The sequence below is a fragment of the Lutjanus erythropterus genome, chromosome 10, assembly GCF_056507025.1.
Source record: "Lutjanus erythropterus isolate fLutEry1 chromosome 10, fLutEry1.hap2, whole genome shotgun sequence".
NCBI classification, from domain to species: Eukaryota; Metazoa; Chordata; class Actinopteri; order Lutjaniformes; family Lutjanidae; genus Lutjanus; species Lutjanus erythropterus.
In genome coordinates this window covers 9,297,170-9,311,540 of record NC_139326.1, presented here as the reverse complement: position 1 = coordinate 9,311,540, position 14,371 = coordinate 9,297,170, and the positions used below count along the sequence as shown (strand labels likewise).

Here is a 14,371-nt window from a genome sequence, read left to right as displayed (position 1 = left end):
GAGCATTAAATATAAGCTGTTTTGTGCACAATCTACAGTAGGTGTAGGTTGAAAAATTGGGTTGGAATTTTTGGTATTACTTTCATTCTTATCTGACAAACAGATACTTCAATGTCTGTATTAACAATAATGTTTACTCCTCAGCCCTGCTGCTGTGTGTCCTCGGACCTTTCTCGCTCTCATTGTACATCCTTCTTCTGGGTCACGTGTTTGTCCACTTCCACTATGTCGATGATACTCAGATCTATTTCTCTGCCAAACCCAATAACCTGAATCAACTGTCTCCCTTCCACGATTGTCAAGTTGCCACCAAAGATCGGGCACCTCATAATTTCCTCCAGCTGAACTCTGACAAAACAGCAATTCTTTTAATTGGACCTGATAATGGTTTATTCACCATTCACTCTAATAATAAACCCACTGGTAAGAATTTTATTATCATCTTTGACCTAGACACTGACAGACAACAGCAGGTATATATTTTTTTTTTTCATCAAAATTATAGCTATTACAATTCAGTATTTGGTTATTGGTAGGCCTCTCAAATCTCAGCCATTATCCATATCCCGCTCTACCAGAAAAACAAAAGGTGACCACAACTTTGCTGCTTTAGTTTCAACCCTCTGGAACCATCTACCCCAGTTAATCAGATTTGCAGAATCTTTGGACTGTTTCAAGCAGATTCTAAAAGCACATCTCAATAGGCAGTCCTCTTTATATCTCTTTCCCGGTTTGTGTTTTGGTTTGTTCATTTGGTCTCTCTTGTGCTGTGTTCTGTATTATTTGTTTCGTAGTTTTTCTAGTCTTTACATCTTTTGTGTCTGCGTGAAGCACTTTGTAACTGCGTGTTTAAAAAGTGCTACATTCGTCAGTCCCCTTCAGGAAGTTGCAAAGTTGCGATTGCAACAATTAACGTAAATTCAGCCGACCTCCACGACTTCTGCAAGACCTTTAAATTGTGTCCAGTCACCACAACTTTTCCGAAAATGTGACCGGTCATAGTAGCTTCCTGTGAGTTTAATCAATCAGAGCAGTCCCCCTACGCACACATCATACTTGTACATTTCAATAAACCAACTTAGTGTTTTATGAGTATTTATTATTTTATGATTATTTTAACTACCTTTTTTAAATTATTTTGTCATGGGTACTGAAAAGAACACAAGGTTTGTCATTGTTATTAACATCTATCAGTGTTCTGTGTTGTTTTGACTGAGTCTGAGTTCAAAAAATATTTTGCCTCTTTGTGGAATACCCCCAGGTACACCTCTTCATTTACAAAAAGCATACTTTGTGAAAATTTTAGTAATCCTGAACCTTTTTACTACAGTAACTCAGAACAGAGTGCAGTTTTATTCTCACTGGAACAAGTTGCCTTTAATTTTTAATGAATTGTGGGGGAAAAAAGAAAAAAAAGTAACTTTTTTTTGGTGCAATTTTCACTTGCTGCTGTATCTTCATTTAAAAAAAAATACCTAATACATTGCAACGTGCATCACAGTTTTTTAGAAAAGGTGCCAAAAAAACATGCATTTTAGGGTGCAACAATCCCCGAAAAAATCCTGGAGTGGCTGATTTTCTTTCTTGCAAGATGGAAGTATTATAGAAATTGCTTAAATTATAATATAATTGTGTGGTCTGACCCTGTGTACCTCTGCCCCCTCCAGGTTCAGTTCTCCTGCAGCAGACTGATGGAGACGGCCGGACTGCGCTGGATCTGGTCTCTGGAGCAAGTCAGAGGGAGGAGCTGGTCCACAGCGCGCAGGTCGGAGACTCAGCCCTGATAAACAGAGCAGCAACTGAGGTCCTGAACCTGCCCCTCCTGGAGGCTGGATCCTGTCTCCTGGCCCACCTCGTGTTGTCCTACCAGCAGGAGAGAGGCCTGTCCGGCCGCGTGCAGCCCAGCGACAAGTCCCACATCCTGAGCTGCAAGCTGGTCAGAGCTGTGGAAACGCACTCCGTCCAGAAAGTGACTCTGGGCTGGAAGCACCAGCGGGCGGTGGGGCTGGTGGAGGACACAGAGACACTGCTGGAGCTCGGCAGAGGGACTTACCCGCTGCAGGTGTCTCAGGCGGTAAAAGAGTGCAAAGGAGAGAACACACAGTTCTTAATGGAGGTACTGGGAAATCTGAAATCTCGTGGAGAAGTGCTGGTGTCTCACCCGTGACAGGAACATTGGACAACACACTGAAAAAAGGTTGAATGTACAATTTGGTAAAATATTTTCTCTGTCAGTTATATTACTGTTCATCATATACCAAGGCCATGTAATGACAACCACATTCTGCCCTTCAAAATAATGTGGCCTTGTCCTGTCTTTCCATTCAGGTAAATAGAGAAGCAGGTGTTTTGGAAGTTAGCTGTATTTCATTTCTACAGAGAAAACATACAGACAACATCATTTGGATATTTTACTACCTTGTTTGGTCTGAAATATTTATACTTAGCAAACAGTTTTCTATAGTGGAAAAAAATGAAAAATGTATTTATGTTGAATGTTCTCTGGGTTACTTTTTTATACAAACACTAATGTCTGTATAGACTGTTACTACCTCAAGTTTTTGTTTTCTACAGCCACTTTTTCAATGTTCAAAGATAATTTGTTTCCACATGTTAATAACTGTTATTTATAAGAAAATAAATGAAATTTTCTTAACCGACTGTTAAACTCACAAGGTGTTAAAGGGATGGTTCGTGTTATTTGAAGTACATATCGATAGTCAGTGTATTGACTGCAGTAGATGATAGTCAGCAATATTGACATGCTTAGAAGTTGCATAGACCTGTTTTGGACTGTGAACAAACACATGTAGACTGGAGGGCTGCAGTTTTTATGGATAAAGAGCACTATGACATTTAAACGTCTCAGTCCAATTTCAAATTGACCAACTGACCACACAAAAATGGTGGCGACATTGACGTACGATCCAAGGCCTATCGTATAAATGTCTATGGTCAGCACTTCTCCACTTTGAGGAGTAACAAGCAACGAGCTGCTGTGTTACACTCAACAGCAAAACAAATCTTAGCCACTTAAAACAAGGTCCACCCAAAAAAAGAAAAAAATCAATATCAGTTTGAGTGCACATTATGTGTAGAATATTTTCACTGCTTTGCTGTCAGACAGCCTCTTCCAACAGGAAACCCCTGTTTTGTAAGCCACAAATTTTTCTCTTCAAAGCACCCAACCCTTTGTTTGAAAAATAACTCATTTCACTTTACAGAACACTGTTGTTTCTGGTCTTACCACTGTCTCAATATGCAGTTTGTTTGTGTTAACTTTGTGACTTCGGTGAATCCAAACAAACCTTTTAAAACACCAAAGTCACACAATAACACAAATAAAGTAACCGATCGAGGCAGTGGTAAAGGAGCAACTCTTGTGTTCTGCAAGGTAAACCATTTTTTCAAAGCTTACGTGTTGATACTGCTCTCAGCTTATCCAAAGCAGGAGTATGTAGACCTTCATCAACAAAGAAAAAAGTCAAATTTCTCTGATTCCAGCTTCTTAGATGTGAATATTTTTGGTTTCCTTATTCCTTCGGGGCAGTTAACTAAATATCTTTGGGTTATGGACAAAACAAGGCATTTGAGGACGTCATTGTGCACGTTGGGAAACATTGATCAACATTTTTCACCACTCAGTGGTCGAGAAAATAATCAACAGAATAATTGACTATGAAAATAATCATTTGATTGCAGCCCTCATACACTCAACAGTAAATCTCACAAGCCCGCCTCGAATTATTACGTTAAGCAGGGCTGCTGCAATGCAAGTCTGAATGGAGCAGCTTCATGTGGGGGCCACAGTGAAACCGTAAAAACCAGTTCTCTCAGAAGTTCTCCTGAGGTGCTGGAGGCACTGATGTGCACTCTGGGTCTCAACCACACAGGCAGACAGCGGTGAGGAATGAGCCGCTTCCTGAAGCTGAACACGAGTGAAAAAAGGGGCTTAGGCCTGCTTGTTGGGGTGCGTCGGGTGGGCGATGGAGCAGCGGAGGTGGTGAGAGGAGGGGATTTGAACCTGAACCGTGAACGTAGTTGGTTCCAGAGACAGAGATGAATGGCCTTATATTCCATTCGCAGCTCCCAGTGTGGGCTTATAAATAAGATTGTTGATGCGGAAAAACAAATTTAGCAATAACTCAGACACTCTGAAGATGATAAAAAATATTTAATCTTGTGTTTGTTTTCTCTTTCTTTCAAAATAAGCGACATACATCAGATGCATTTCATTTCTCAAACCAGAAAATATACATCATATTTTTCTTTCACCCCTCCTGACCAACCCATGTCTCAGCATAGACATATATATGTAGACGCCTGTGTAGTCTGACCTGTGATCTGATAGTGGATAAAAAGCACTATGATGTTTCTCAACCAATCTGAATTATGAAAAAAGTATGAAAAAAAAGTTTTGTGGGGTTTTTTTTTCCGACTTTCTTCAGCGTAACGCCGCAATAAACCGAAGCGGTCAGTGGTATGTCTACTTATATATGTCTATGTGTGTCAGCTCCTTATTCCTGCTCTGAAATGTCATTGGTCAGAACTGGGCACATGAAGATGATGTCACAGGCAGGCAACATCGCAGGCGGAAAAAAGACAGATCTTAGAAAATGAGACAGGCATACACCTACATTACAATATCATCACCAGACCATCAACAGACATACTGTATAAAATACAAACATAAATTAGTAAGTAGTTAGCTATTTACAGTATTATTTAAAAAATAAATAGTCTCATTTCAACTTGGTGCAAATAAAAGTGCTTTTTTTTTTCCTTTACAGCTGTCCATCTGATACATTCCTTTATATAATTTATTTTCTCTACGTCATACAAAATAAAAACACTTTGGTTTGCTTGCAAACAGAGCCAAAACCTAATAATAAATTACAAAAACAGAAAAAAAAAAAAGAAACGGTATTTGGATGCAATACCACACAATAGTCACCACAATTTGCTGTAAAGTAACTACATACAGTAGTAGACACATACATATCAGGTATTCAAACAGTCCCTTCAGGCATTATAAAAAGCCATCCTTCACCAGCCGCAGAGTGTGTTTGTTGAGGAGGCTATAATCAGTCTGCGACGCTGCTCTTGGGGGACAGTCTGTTATTGTCTTTCAAGTGGATTCCTCAAAGCAACAAAACAAAATCAATGGCCCTCTGGAGTGACAGATCCGAGCCTGTTGATATTTAAGCATGGAGATGGATGGGTGAAGAGGGAGGAGGGAGCAGCAGAGGGTAGAGGCGATGGCAGGCAGACAGGCAGGGCGAGAGGATGACAAAATGGCAGCAGAGAGCTCTAGCTGTGGTGTGGAGGGGGTTTAGAGCGATAGAGACAGACAGACAGACAGACAAAGGGGGGAAGGATGGAGACTGGTGGAGAGGTGGTGGGGTGGGGCTGCGAGGAGATGGAGGCAGGGATCAGTAGGATGAGAGGAGGCCTCCTCAAATGTAGCCCGAGCTGTGATCTTTCAACAGATGCTCAGCAAGAAGCCCAGGAGACCGTCCCTTCAGACAGGGTCGCAACCCCGCTCACTGACGAATGAGGGAACCGCGGAGAGAGCAAATGGAGAGAAGCATGATGGGAAGAGGGGTTTGAAATAGCATAAAACACACACATACACGCACACATCCAGCCCGTCCCTGACATCTCAGGCCTAAGTCCCCTCTGAGCCTTGTCACACAGCGACTTGCAGAGGTGGCAAAAGTACGCACGTTCTGTACTCAAGTAGAAGTACATACAGTAAAGAAAGACTGAAGGTAAAACTACTAATTGAACTTCTTTACTCAAGTAGAAGTGACAAAGTACAGGCTCAATAATGTACTCAAAAATAAAAGTAAAAAGTCGCCCTCTGAAGGACATTTCTACCGCCTGTTTCTGTGTAAAGCTAACTGAACCTCACCTTTTTTCCCTCTGTCTGTTTTGTCTTATGTTTTTTTTTGTTTTCATCGTCACGTCTTGTTACGTATTTGACAGCGTTCTCATCTTGTCGCATCTTTTACGTTGTTTTTGATGTTATGTCTTGTACATTTTGTCCTCTTAAGTCATTTTTTTCTTATGTCTTTAGCATTTTCGTTGATGCGTCTTTTACATTTCGTCTTGTTACATCGTTTTCATCTTGTTCCATCATTTATGGCGTTTTTGATCTTGTTATGTCCTTCACACTATCTTCGTCTTGTGTTTTGTTTTTGTCTTGTGAAGTCTTTTACAGCATTTTCATCTTGTTACATGTTCTACACCCTTTTCCTTGTTGTGTATTTTATATCATTATGTTTTTTTAGTTTCGTCACGTCCTTTTCACCTTGTTACATCTTGTTATGTCTTTTATGTAGTTTTGTCTTCCACGTTTTTTCTTGTTGCATCATTTTTGTCTTATATCTCATTACATTGTTACATCCTTTTCGTTTTGTCACGTTGTTTTCATCATATTATGTCCTGTTACTATGATTTCATCTTGTTATGTCTGTCATGTGATTCGCGCTGACGGATACACAAAGGAAACGTCTCTTCTATGTGTCCAATCCATTTAGGTTGAAGTCGGTCTTGATGTTGAGAGTTGGTGCGCAACTTTTATATAATCAGTAATTCCATCAAATGCATTACAAATAAGGAGCACAAAGTACAGGTATTTGTGTCAAAATGTCGGGAGTAAAAGTAAAAGATTACCTGACGACTCTATTTAAGTACAGCGACAAAGTATTTGTACTTAGTTACTTCCCACCTCTGGTGACTCATTGCTCAGCTAGCTGACGGCCTTCTACACCAGCAAACTCCACACCAAATAACAGCTGCCACTTCTGCTACACTACACTAACATATGCTTTTACATGCTGACACACACACACACACACACATCGACTGAATCTATGCATCAGTCTACAGCTGGAGGGGAGATACAATTGTAACGTACACCGGCGCTGAGAAAAGCAACATGTCTTTGATTGCATAAACGTGTATACGCAAACAGCCTTACATACACAGTTCACATACACAAGCCTCTGTCTCTGGAAAGACAGATCAAAGTTGAGCTGTGGGCACAGGAGGTGGGGCAGATGGAGAGGGCAGCCAGCCTGGGGCACAGCATCACAGAGAGCATGTTTGTGTGAGAGTGTGTGTGTGTGTGTGTGTGTGTGTGCGCCTGAGAGGGAGAAAATGTGCCTGCTCAAATGGGATGTTATGCTTTCATCTGTGAGCAAGTATAGGTACAGTATGTGTACGTGAGATCTCTTAAAGAAGCAGCAAATTCACGTGAGAGGACGGGGATGGTTTGTGTGCGCGTGTGCGTGTGTGAGAGTGTGAATACTCTCGTGTGTGGCCGCCGAGGCAAACGCACAGGGACATGAGAGGAAAGGAGACCAGCCTTTCAAACAAGATTAGGGCTGCGGCTGCCTAAAGGCCTGCCTGCCTGGCGACACTCTGCATAGACTGGGTGACATCTATATTAACAGGGCGACAGCAGAAGGCCCAGACTGCTGCGCCTCCTGACACACACAGAAGGTGTCTCACTGAGTGACTGACTGCAGATTTTGACATGTTTTAAAGGAGTTTAATGAGGCTACAGCTAAATTATCTGGACATTTAGTAAGTGATAAAGGTCTGAGGCGTAACACCAGCTGTCTAATACTCAACGGTGTTGCTCTTTTTTCCTCTAGGAATTATTTAAAGGGATAGTTCAGATTATTTAAATGTAATTTAATTGTATGACGTACTTATAAATACTCATTGTTTTAATGACAGTAGATCCAAGACGACAAGCCCCCAGTGTAGAGAAGCAGAGAGGAGCACCAGACTTTCCAATATTAGTGAAAATTATGAAAACTGTACTAAATAGGTCTCATGTAGCACACCTATTTTGATAGCTAATGTGTAATGACTTTATTTTACATACATATATAAATAGAAAATAATTGCAGTTTTTTTCAATAGCTTGTGACCCAGTGACTTCACAGTGACTTCTGCATGGTAAAATTACTCATTTTGCCAATGGAGTCTGGTTGAGCAAGGTTTGGCTTGTTTAACAGCTGTGTCCCACTGGAAAAAAAAATAGCATACACCTAAATTGATACCAATTTTTTAAAGGTGAGCCAAATTTTAGGAGGCTAAAATATATTTTATTGCTGACCCTGTCTACAGCAGTACATCTCCAAATTGAAGGCGTTTCTACTGGACTATACAACGACTGTACCTCATACAACCTCCTTTAAATCATCTGAACTATCCCTTTAATGACTATTACATAATCACACTCTATTTTAAGAAGAACAGACTCACTGTACTAATATTACTACCCACTTTGGTTTGATTTTTTTTGTTTTTGTTTTGGAAAAAATCTAAAAAAAGAAAAGGAAATTTGGCCCCCGTGTTAAAGCACAGACAGATACCACCACAAGCCCTCAGCCTGTTGGTCCAGTTTTGTGTTTGTGTAGACGGACATATCTGGAGGCTACCACCATAATTGCTAATCAACTTGGCCGGCTGAGTTAAGTGGAGACAATCCAAATTACTGCCATTGAACATAACAGCACTACCACATCCAAGAGGGGAACAAAACAAAAGATACTTCAGTACAAAAACAATTAGAAAATATCAACATATTACCAAAATCATTTAATAAATACAATATGAGCTAAAAAAAAAAAAGAAAAAAGAAAAAGAAACCAACAAAAGTCTACTGCAGAGCGATAATGCAGAATGTTAGTATAAGGCTTGTATTCTGATAAACATGGACACACTGGCTTTTCGGGACGGTGAGTACAAATGTTAAAACTCATTTTACTCATTTGTGTGACACTTGTGGCAAGCAAATGGTCAGAGTCCTCCGAGCTGTCAAGAGTAATGGAGAGAAGAAAGGAGGAGAGTGGCTCACACGGCTGAGAAAAAAGGTCATTCCATCCATCCTTCCCACCCGCCTTTAAAATCAATCAAAAGCATAACGGTGATAAGAATAATTCAAGAGATTTCTTGTACTCGTCTTTTTTCATACAAAAAACTACACCTCAGGAAACTGTACTGTACAAGATGAGTAATTAAAGACAGAAAAAAAGGTTTAAGAGAAGAAAATAGGAAAGGAAAAAAAAAGGAAGGATAGTAAAGCCGAGCCGGTGCAGAGCCGTCTTCCTCTGCTCCTCAGTGTCCAGTAATAGACGACGAGAAGAAAAGTGGAGAAGAGAGGAGTTGGTGGGCGGACACAGTCATCTACCCGGGGTTGTTTTTCTTCCTTTTATTTGGACTGGGATTGGGATCCAGTTTCAGCTCTCGGTACTGCACCTGTTAAAACACACACGCAGGCATACGCGCACGCACACACACAACACACACCACCCGGTCAGGTGGAAAGAGCAAAGGATGCTTGAATAGCACAGAAACCCTCCAGAGGCTCTCTGAGTCCAGCTGTGTGGAACAGTGGCCTCAGGGAGGGGATTACACACTGATTACAACACACACACACACACACACACACAGATGCACATAAAGACATTCACATGCACACACACACACATACACAAACACAATCCATGTACACTGTTCAAAGCTCCAAATACACTCGCGCTTGCACACAAATATACTCTACGTGTACACACATACTTCCACAGATGTGGGACAGTGGCCTAAGGGAAGGGATCACACAAACAAACAGAGAACAGGGCAAGGCCTCATGGGAAAGCTTGGAGAGACAACAGAGTCATTTCAGCATGGCAAGATGGTGAGGAGAGAAAGGGCAGAGAGATGGGAAGGAAACAGAAGGTAAGGAAAAAAAAAAAAAAACGCTCCGTAACCCTTTCAAAACCAAAGCCTGTGTTTAGCTGGTGGTTATAGTTACTACAGTATTAATACATTACTAATCCAAACTGTTCATAGGATATGCATATGATCTATTGGCCGGAGAGTTTACCAGACACACCAGAGATTTTCACTGTGTTTGCATCATTCACAGGGCATAAAACGCAGAAAAATATGACAGCGTACAACCTCATCTACATCTGTCTCTCCACTCACGCTGTTGTGTCTCCAATAAAGAGTGGACACTACCTGACCTGATGAGGCTCCTGTCTCCCTGCAGACAGGTGGACGACCTTTCAGACATTAGGTGACAGGTGAGAGTTTTCTCCTTTTTGTTTATTCTTCCCTGCTTACATGAAGAATGTGCAGTATATGAAGAACAAGGGAGAACAAATGCAGAGTGTTATTGCAGGTTGTGGGTAGGGCTTGGCGATATGTCGTATTGGGATGGGCTCTGAAAGATTAAATGATTTTTGTGGGACTGGATTTTTGCATTTAATATTCACTAGGAAAACTGATGCATCTTGTTTTTTGATGAATTCTCATTTTATGAATATCTTTGTTAAACCTTTTTTTTTTTTTTAAACTTTTGACTGTTTTATAACTTCTTGATGTAGTTCAGCTACAAGTCTAAGTCCAAAAGTTCTAGTGTCCTTTGTTTAACATGTTTGATTGCAAAGCCTCATGTTTTGCTTTCTTAACAGTTATACAATTATAATATAAACTGACCAAAACTCACAAATTTGCAGCATTTTGACATTTTGGAAAATACACTTTTTTGCTTTCTTGTCAAGAGTATTATGTTAGTATTGTATATAAGCTTAAAATTCTGGTATTGTGACAACCCTGCTGCACAGCAATGTTTCCCCAGTAGCCCTGAATGGATATGACTGATTTGGCCTTTTGCATGATTTGCAGTGGCCATAGGTTCTACTACACGTTTGGTTGCTTACAGTGGCTGTGAAACTTTAAAAAAAAAGCAAAAGTCTGTTTAAATAGCTCATTCTAAGGTAACAAAAACACAATGACTCTTATTTTCAGGTGATTATACACAAATAAAAACACACTTAAAAATATTATATTCCATTTCTGCAATATTCTGTAAATAAACTGCTGCAAATCTAACACACCGGTCCTTTAAAACAGACATTTTAGACACTTCAGGATATGTTCGACATTATCACTGAGGGAGAGTCACCTGTTTTCTCTCAAAGGGAACTGATTACCACTTCATGTGGTGCTTTGCAAAGATGGTGAGCAGAGCTTAGACAGAAACTGTTCCTAAAGTGATGGACACTCAATACGCAACAGCATCACAGTGGCTGAACGTCAACAACCAGAGACTGTCACTCCAGCAGTCTCTCACTTTCAGATGTACACACACTTGTGCATGCACACACAAATACAGTCGCTAGCCTAGACAGATTCAAGACACTGACAAGCACTAGCCACTGAATCAGAATACTAATAGAAAAAAAAAAACAAAAAAAACACAAGACTTAACCGTCACAGCACCAAAGAGCCAGTATCGTCTGTGGGATCCTTCCTAGGCTGACGAACTGTAGGCTACTCTGCCTGTCTGACTGACTGACACCCTCTCTGATTCTCCAGGCAGACAACAAACTGACGTCAATATGGTTTCTCTGTTCTGTCTCATGGTGGGTCTGTCTGCTGTGGACGGGAACAGCAGCGTCTCTGAGCGCTGGCTGGGAACGAGCCTTTATCATCCATCTTCTACTGGTTCCCACTGTTGCTTCAATCACGCCTTTCAGTATCCATTGCCTGCACTGTACAAATCTAGAATGCAAAGAGGTGTGTGTGTGTGTGTGTGTGTGTGTGTGTGTGTGTGTGTGTGATGTTGTTTGATGTTGCTCGTTTAAAGACAAAATAATGTTGAAATCTGCACCCAGTGAAGCATTTTTCTCTTATGGACATGATAATGTATTGACTGTAAGATTAGTTGGTTTCACTCAGACTACAATGGTGTTTTGAGACATCTGAATGTATCTGTAATCTGATTACATTTTTCTGTAGCTGTAATTAAAAACAGTTTGCATTTTACTGTATTTATTGTATTGTAATTATGTAATCCTGTTGCATGTAATCCATTACTCCCTAAGTCTGCCCACGTCATGCAGACACACAGCACTCTTGTATCATTAAAATGCCATACAAACCCACACACTGTACACACACACACACATGCACTGGGGTTTTCCGGTTCCTCTGCCTCACAGTGGTGGTCACCAATGTCTCGTTAAGGTGCTTACAGAGCGGTTAGGCCAGCATGTGTTGCTCTCTACGCCTCACTAGCCAGCCAGACTGCACTGATTCAGATCTGGATACTCCTCGCTGTCCACAAGGCAAACTAACATCCTTACCAAACAGCTGCACAAACACAACTGGTTTGTTGGATTCAGTGAAAGAGAGGAGATTAGAAGATAGTCTGAAAGACAATGAGGAAATAATCCAGGTGGAGAAAACAAGCCAGGAAAGGAATGATGGGAAGGGATAGAAGGAAGAGACAGAAATAGATAGAAAGATGAAGGGAGGAAGGGCAGAGAGCAGGACACACTAACAAAGGGAACAGGAGAGAAAACAATGAAGAGTGAAGAAGAAGGGACTGGGTGAGACGGAGGAAGAACTGTGGACACTCGGGTGATGACAGATACTGTTCTCATGTGGGTGTGGATCCTTTTATAGCCCTGCCAACTAAAGCAGACAACGGAGCAAAAACCCAGGGGACACAGAGGGGTTTATATGGCCCCATCTGTGTGTGTGTGTGTGTGTGTGTGTGTGTGTGTGTGTGTGTGTGTGTGTGTGTGTGTGTGTGTGTGTGTGTGTGTGGTGGTAGTTTTGTTAGGGGACCATGACAGTCCTGGCAGAGTGCCCACATTGACTGCGATCAATGACAGCAGTGTATCCATGGATGAGCAAGTGAGTGAATGGTTGAATGATTTAATTCACTCATGAGTGAACTAACATCTGCATGGAGCGCAGATACATGGACATTTATAGGACTGCCTCCTAATAGTCAACTAAACTGTGAGAAAAGTCTTAGTCGACCAAGTTTTCATTCATCTGTTAGTTGCAGAAAGACAAAAATAACACCTCAAACTCCATTCAGGAGCTGCACCATGGTGGCAGGCCAGGGGGGTTGTTGCAGCACGGATCTTTTCTCTTGTAACACTGACGTCACCTGGTGCCCTGATGCTAACTGTGCTTTGTTAGTTAGCTCAAGTTAGCAGTCCTATTAGACTGGGAGGCAGCCTCTGTGACCACTGAAGGCCAGTTTAAGAACAAGGAATACAATGCTGAGGTGATTATACAGCTGCACCGACCAGGACGCCGACTCCAGGGATGATGTAGACACAATCAGTTCAGGTGAGGACAGGAGGCTTGAAGCAGTTGAGTTTGTAGCTAGTTCATTTGTAAGCAGGGCACCCCCGGGGTTTTCCAAGTTAAAGTCCAGACCTTTTTAATACCACTTAAAATGAAATTCATCACTAACTACACAGCCGCACTGGCAAAGGTATAAAGGTAGTGGGGAAAAATTAAATAAATATTTGATTATAATAATGAGTTAAGTTAATGTTGGCTTATAAATAGCAAGGCATGAAGCATTTTGTAGTCTTTCCTGACAACTAAGAGAGCTCGCATACAGTCTGCCATCAAGAGTGAAAGGCAATATACTGATGTATGCTGTACTTTCTGTACTGTCGTAATATCTTAAATCTATCTTTATCAAAATATTTCTCCATATGCAACTTATTCTCACTCATTGTTTGCTTTCAGCTTCAAGCAAGCTAACATGAATCCAAAAGTAGGACAAGTATTGTACAGGATCACCGGCTGTTAGTGGTCCCATTATACGGCCAAACGCCTACAGCAGCAAAAAGGAACAGGCAATTTAATTCTGCGCGTTGACATTCCTGTCCAAACAAAACTCTTTGTGAGTGCAGACAAACAAAGAAAAGTTTGCATGTCAGGAGAAAAGTAGGGTTTTGTTTCTCATGAAGAGCAGCGAAGGGGATCAACAAAAAGAAAGGGTGCAGGAAAAAAAAAACAATATCTCAATCAAAAGGGAGTTTTCTCTGTGAAGAGCTGCCAGCCAAGAGAAATGGGGCTCATGCGTCACAGGTTCAATTCCACCTTAACAGGTGACAGGCCTGCCTGATGCTATACCCTTGGCTCCCCCGCTCACCTCACCTAATCACACACACGCGCACACACACACACACACAGTCACCCTACCGATGCAGAGAACAAGAGCTAGTTAAAGTCAAAAAACAGAAGAAAAGACAGAGGAGGCGAAGAGAAAGTGGGACGTTAGCAAAATAAAAGAAACTGGAATTGGGTGAAAGTAAAAAAGTGTGGTAATGCGGTGAGCACATAAGCAATTTGGTAGCGTGAGTGGGGAGCTTAAAGGGAACATCGACAAGAGAGGCAGTGGGTAAAGACCCGGCGCTGCTCAAAGGCTGCTCCACCCTCGCTCCTCTCCTCTCCTCTCCCAAATGTTGACAGTACAAGTGCAAAAACAGGCTTTGAAGTGTGCTCTGCTGAAGGGGCGCCGTGTACC

The 14,371-nt window shown here is 41.4% G+C and overlaps 2 protein-coding genes and 1 long non-coding RNA gene across 4 annotated transcripts in view; 2 read left to right on the top strand and 1 right to left on the bottom strand.

The window, feature by feature from the left end:
• Positions 1-2,660, top strand: part of slf1 (SMC5/6 complex localization factor 1) — a 51,609-nt gene extending 48,949 nt beyond the window's left edge. Inside the window, exon 18 of the mRNA XM_084728152.1 lies at positions 1,668-2,660. Within this exon, the coding sequence (XP_084584278.1) occupies positions 1,668-2,167 (500 nt within the window). The 3' untranslated portion in view covers positions 2,168-2,660. The remainder of the gene's footprint in view (positions 1-1,667) is intronic.
• Positions 2,661-8,666: 6,006 nt separating this feature from the next.
• Positions 8,667-14,371, bottom strand: part of LOC146320027 (multiple C2 and transmembrane domain-containing protein 1-like) — a 175,655-nt gene continuing 169,950 nt past the window's right edge. For both annotated transcript variants that reach the window (XM_084728149.1, XM_084728150.1), the window contains one exon: positions 8,667-9,279. In XM_084728149.1, the coding sequence (XP_084584275.1) occupies positions 9,208-9,279 (72 nt within the window). In that variant the 3' untranslated portion in view covers positions 8,667-9,207. The remainder of the gene's footprint in view (positions 9,280-14,371) is intronic.
• LOC146320029 (uncharacterized) lies at positions 9,300-11,858 on the top strand. Its single transcript, XR_014771458.1, has 3 exons — positions 9,300-9,756; positions 10,030-10,106; positions 11,404-11,858. It is a non-coding gene; the product is annotated as an uncharacterized LOC146320029 (long non-coding RNA).